This window comes from Puccinia triticina, chromosome 4A (genome assembly GCF_026914185.1).
Source record: "Puccinia triticina chromosome 4A, complete sequence".
In the NCBI taxonomy this organism is placed as follows: Eukaryota; Fungi; Basidiomycota; class Pucciniomycetes; order Pucciniales; family Pucciniaceae; genus Puccinia; species Puccinia triticina.
The window spans coordinates 6,283,606-6,289,605 of NC_070561.1; the positions used below are offsets into that span (position 1 = coordinate 6,283,606).

At 48.5% G+C, this 6,000-nt stretch overlaps 2 protein-coding genes across 2 annotated transcripts; one reads left to right on the plus strand and one right to left on the minus strand.

Annotated features, from left to right (window-relative positions):
- Positions 1-318: 318 nt before the first annotated feature.
- Positions 319-1,086, plus strand: PtA15_4A698 (uncharacterized protein; the record flags this gene model as incomplete). Its single annotated transcript, XM_053168607.1, has 4 exons — positions 319-529; positions 655-877; positions 953-983; positions 1,066-1,086. The coding sequence occupies 4 exons, from the start codon at positions 319-321 to the stop codon at positions 1,084-1,086; spliced, it is 486 nt and encodes a 161-aa protein (XP_053019800.1).
- A 957-nt stretch (positions 1,087-2,043) lies between these two features.
- PtA15_4A699 (uncharacterized protein) lies at positions 2,044-3,242 on the minus strand (the record flags this gene model as incomplete). The annotated part of the gene is made up of 3 exons (XM_053168608.1): positions 2,044-2,193; positions 2,259-2,366; positions 3,120-3,242. 3 exons carry the CDS (start codon positions 3,240-3,242, stop codon positions 2,044-2,046), a joined length of 381 nt encoding a protein of 126 aa, XP_053019801.1.
- Between the last annotated feature and the right edge of the window lie 2,758 nt (positions 3,243-6,000).

Below are 6,000 nucleotides of genomic sequence, written 5' to 3' on the forward strand. Positions count from 1 at the left end.
TTCAGAGTATTACGATATATTCAAGTTTGCAGAATCCAAACGTGTTCTTCACGGGGATAAATGGTTATCCGAATTAGCAGGCAAGAGGTCAAATGATGGCCGGTGCGAACTGAAGTTCCCGTCCTCGCGTCCCGATGCTTCCCTCCTCCATTCAGAGGCGTCCCGGGCCGGTGCTACTGCTGGTCCAGATTTGGGCAGGACGGGAGGCTAGGGCTGCGGAATGCGGATGATCGAAGCCCCGGGGGAGAAGGCTTCCGAGTCTTCACACTTCACCGGCCGACGACAACGACCACTCGCCACCAGACTGCAAGCGACATCATGAGCTCACTCAACCAGATCCGACAACGATTGCTGAAGATCCATCGGGCCAACACTCCCTCCTCTTGCAGAAATGCCTCGACCAACAATAGCACATCGCCCAAACTCAACGAGCTCACTCAAAAGGCTTCCAATCTTGCCAACCAGTATGGATCCAAGCTACCCGAGCTGTCTGAGAAGCTCGGCAAACGGTTCAACGGCCTACTAGGCTGTGAGTCTTTCCCCCTTCCTCGTCCTCTTTCCCTCCGATCGATTCCCCTACCTCCTAGTGCTACCCATTTTTCCGGGCGGGATGCTCGATCTGACTACAAAGCCCTGGTTGCATTGTCCTCACAGCATACAGCGAACCAGTCTCGCACAACTATCAGCTCACCAAAGAAGTCTTAAAACAAGTCTACATCAAGGAAAACTTGGCTCCACCGAAAATTGATCAGATCAAGTCTTCCTACCAGGAAATCTTGAAGAACGTCGGCTCGCTGAACTTCTGGAAACAATCCTTGGAGTCTGGGGACTGGAAAAGGCTGGCTGTTTATGGTGTCGAAGCTGTTGGCTTGTTCAGGTCAGTTGGTTGATTTTAAGAGGAAGGGGGGTGGATGCTGCGGCTAGGGATGCTTATATCATCTCGTTTCTGCAGTATCGGAGAGATGATCGGTCGACGTCATATAGTTGAGTAACTGTCCCTCGTGATGATTTGTGCGCAGAATAGTGCAGAAGCTGTTGAACTGAAGAACTTGGGTGCGATAACAGGTCGGTTACAAGCTCGATTAAAGTCTGATCAACCAGGCATTCAGATAGATAGAAAATGTTGTTACTGTCCGCACTTCTCACGCCCGTTCTTTGTCCGAACTCGAATGAACAAATACCTGTCCCCACAATCAAACAAAAAGGCTCTTGTGTTGACGGGTCCGGCAAGTAAGATGGATCATGACTCCGGTACTCGGTTGATGGAGAAATGCTCATCAAGCATTCTTGAGAATCTCTTGGCTTGTTCTTTTTTCGTTTAAACTTTGATTGATTTGTGCCATCCTCTTCTCTCAAAGCATTCTCGAAAACTACTGCTTAATATCTTGTCATCATACTTACAACTTATAAAACTCTCATCGATCGTTGTAACAAGTAAATGAAAGAAAACCCCTTTCTACTAAAAAATAGAGATACTTTTTCCCAAGAGAAGATAAATGTTTGCGATCAGACTTAACCCCATGTACGAGTTGGATCCACTGGTCGATCCCAGTCAAGTTCCATCCCCCCCGGAGTAGCCCACCACTGACCAGGCTAAATACACAAACCAGCAATGGCATGCCTGTTTTGACAGGCTGCTGGAAACACGGAGAACCCTGATGACCAGGTTGATTCCAGTCATTGGTCATAAGAGTATCCAAAAAGATATTTAATATAAAAGGGATGGAAGAAGCTGGAGAAATTGATTATTGCTGGCTGTTTTTTAGTTAAATAATTAATTGAGAACAAACAGGGTAACATGATTTGAGTCAAGTAAAGATATGATTTTGTGTAGGAATATATAACTCAATTAAATTTGTTTGGCCGGAAGGAAAAAAAAGGTAGTAAAAAAGGCAGATATAGACATGATGCATTGAGAGAATCAAAGAACTGCACTATCCAATTGATCAGTCACACAGCTTTGCTGAACTTCTGAGTTTGTGTTGAGAGATTGATCCTATTGGCTTGTTTTGCCAGCGCTACCGGAGTTGATTGACTGCAATTTTATTTTGAATCTTTCGCCCGCACAAGATTGTCTGGGTGATGAGCATCATAGTGTTTATTGTCAGTTTCCGGGAGGTCCGCCCACATTTGTCTCGTCCATTCCTCCACCAAACCTCCCTTCTGGCTTGGTGGCGCTTCTCCTGGGGGTGGCTGAGTTCACCAAAGAGTTTCAGCCGTCGGCGCTCTTGCCCGGTCTAAAAGAACAGGAGCCTCACCACGTTGTAAGCAGTCTTGGAACCTTCCCTGGTGGACTCCTCTATGGTTAATGCGTCTTCGGGTATATCAATGCTATACGAATACGAAGAATAAGATCGATGAACTCCCTGTCCGATCTTATCGAGAAAAAATAATTATCAGCTTCAGACAAGAATTGATGAGATATATAAATGCGAAAATGGATGATGTCTGACCAGTAGGACTATAAGAACAGGGAGGCGCATTGGCAACATTTTTCACAGAGCAAGTATGGATGGGGCGGGAACTGCTGAGTGGCAAGGAAGATTTTTGATCTATGAGGGATGAGGAAAATCCATTCGGCCAGCACTTCTTCCCTTTTTATGCCAACAGCCAATGGGCTCCGAATTGCAAGGGGCTACAGAGAAGCCCAAGTCAAGAGGACTGTCAGATGCGTTAGGAATCCTAGGGCCTGTCTGGTTTTGCAGTGTCATACCGGTTCCTACCGGTCCGCGAGGCATTGATACTCGTTTACTGTTTGGTTGAGGATTTTATACAGACAACATTATTTCGCTTGTAACTTGAACTTCCATGTGATATGAAACACACCACCGGCAGTTTCTAATCCAGATTGGGCTGTGGGTGCAGCGAAGTCCCCGTGATCAATGGTCATTAACGCGTAGCAACAGACCTTGCGGCGCGTCGCAGGCACCCTGGCCTCCTTTAAAAATTTTTTGACATTTGTTTCATGATTGATTCAAGCAATCAGGGTTCAGCTTCCATGGGACAAAAGAACATCCCTAATCCTGACTGGGCTGCGATGGGAGGAAACCGGATGTACATAGCGAGGTCACCGTGTGCCATGGACTCAACGTGTACGGACAGGCCTTGGCACGGCGCACGCACCCCGCTAGATAGAAGCCTAAGGCTGTTGAGGGTAGTACTAGGGAGAACTCAGTCCCTCCCTTCAAAGGAGGCCCCCGGTGGATGCGATGAGGCACGTTTTTGTATACCACTCCGCCCATGAAGTGATGGAATCAGCCTCCTTGTAACGTTTTTCGGCCGATAAATCACTGAAAGCTCTAGCTATGTGACACCGTAAAGACCATGATGAACGTCTACACTCGGCCTACAACCTCACAAAATTTGGGGCTGTACCACCCCTCCTTCAACAAAAAATCAGCATCAGAAGTTGACCGGCAGATGATGAAGGCTGGTGATCTCCTCCTACAAAGAGATCACACCTTCACCTCCCCTCAATAACTGGCACAGATTGGTCATTGATTACTCCGCTCAATGACCAATCTGTGCCGGCCATTGTGGGGAGGTGCTACTCCCCTTGATAACCAATCTGTGCCAGTCATTGAGGGGAGGTGCTACTCCCCTTGATGAATGATTTTGCCAGTCTTTGAGGGGAGTAGCACCCCCCTTGATGACCGGTCTGTGTTGATCATTGGGGGGAGGTGCTACTCCCCTTGATGAAAAATTGTACCGGTCATTGAGGGGAGTAGCACCCTTGATGACCGGTCTGTGTTGGTCATTGAGGGGTGCTACTCCCCTCAATGACTGATGTGAGCTGGTGGGGTGATTTATATTGACAAGTGTGACAGAATGTCCACTTGGCGTTAGCGTGGGCGGGGATGCACAAGCAGCTGAGCTCAGTGTGCATTTGGTGACATAAGCATTGAGGATTATGTCAGAAAAGCACAGCAGAAAAAGCTTAAGGAAAGTCACATGCACGGATTGCGGACCAGTACTGAGTTTGAATTGGGCAAGAGCTGGACTGCCGCAGACCAAATGCAGGGACTGATAGCAGCAGCGCGTCAGCAGGTGATATAGAAAAAGTAGGCGCAGAATGTATTGGAAAGACCAGCAATGTGTGAGTACAGCACATGGGCAAAATTGACAAGACCACCAACAAGCACACCTTGGAAAGACCAGCAATGTGTGTGTACAGCACATGAGCAAACTTGACGGGACCACCGATGAGAACACCTGGTTGTGCGGAGTTGAAGTTGAGACAAGAGATGAGAAACTTGAATGAAGAAAAGAGTATACAGAGACTATTTAACATGATCATTTAGGTTTTACAACTAGGTTACAACTTTGAGTATCACTACACAACCGGTTGATGAGTATGCTTTTACTGAGATATCTCAATAGGTGAGTCAGGGCAGCTGAAGCGGGTTGCACTGGTGAGAGACTGACTGATGGGGGCTAGTCAGAGGACGTGGGAAGTCAAGCATTGGAGAGGAGCAGAGCCTGGGAATGTGATGTGCAGAAGTCGGGTATACACAGCGGACTAGTGCGGCAAAGTGCCAAATTGTGGGATTGGGTGGGAACAGAGACAGATGTGTGTGGAGGGATCACAGTTTCTCTTCTCTTTTTCCTTTTTTATCATCTTACTCCTCATCATTGTACTTACACTTGCAGATGTACAAGAGTATTAGGAGAGTTTTACATAACCCTTATTTTGCTTGCTTTCTGTTCTGTTCTGTTCTAGGGAGAGGAAGATCGAGTCTGGGGTCTGGGGTTCTGGGGGTTCTGGATCCAAGATGGTAGATTGCAGGATGAGGAAGAGGCTTGGATCTCCAGCCTCTCAAGCCTTGATTATGGTCCGTGACATGTACATGTAGTCTGTGTACATGTGAGTTTGCGCTACGGCTCATAACACTATCCCCCCTTCAATGCCCAAGCCGCCCCCTTTTCTGCTTGATTAATGAGAAATAAAAAATAAAAAATTCCTCCTCTTTTGGCTCTAGAGATGGCACTTGGGTACCTGTTTGCGGGTACCTGGCACCTGCCAGCAGGTACCTGGAACACCCGCTCAGCACCCGCCGGTGGGTGTTGGGTGCGGGTGCGGGTGTTCAGTTTTTGGGCAGGAAAAAAACGGGTACCCATCCGGGTACCCGCCCGTTTTGGTGGGCCAGATGGATCGGAAGGATCTCTCCACTTGAAGAGGTGGGAGGTGTACATACCACCTCAAGCAGAGTGATCCCTCCGCCCAGAGGTGTGTAAACCTCAACCGGAGCAATCCCTCCGCCCAGAGGTGTGTACACCTCCTCAACCGGAGGGACTCCTCGACCGGAGGAGTCCCTCTGGTCGAAAAGCTTGTGCACCTCTTTGACTGGAGGGATCCCTCCGGTCAAAAAGCTTGTACACCTCTTCGACTGGAGGGATCCCTCCGGTCAAGGAGGTACTATACCCCCGGGACTCCGGGAGGAATCCCCGGGTCAGCGAGTATATTGATGACCGGGAGGGAATCCTCCCGGTCATTGATATAATCAATGGCTGGGAGGACTTCCTCCCGGTCATCGATAAATAATGAATGGCTGGGAGGACTCCCTCCTGGTCATCAATATAATTGATGGCTGGGAGGACTTCCTCCCGGTCATCGATATAATTGATGGCTGGGAGGACTTCCTCCCGGTCATAAATATACTCGCTGCAATGACCGGGAGGAAGTCCTCCCTCCCGGTCATCAATATAATTGATGGCTGGAAGGACTCCCTCCCAGTCATTGATATAATCAATGGCTCAATGGCTGGGAGGACTCCCTCCCAGTCATCGATATAATCAATGGCTTGATGGCTGGGAGGACTCCCTCCCAGTCATCGATATAATCAATGGCTCGATGGCTGGGAGGACTCCCTCCCAGTCATTGATATAATCGATGGCTGGGAGGACTCCCTCCCAGTCATTGATATAATCGATGGCTGGGAGGACTCCCTCCCAGTCATTGATATAATCGATGGCTGGGAGGACTCCCTCCCAGTCATCGAT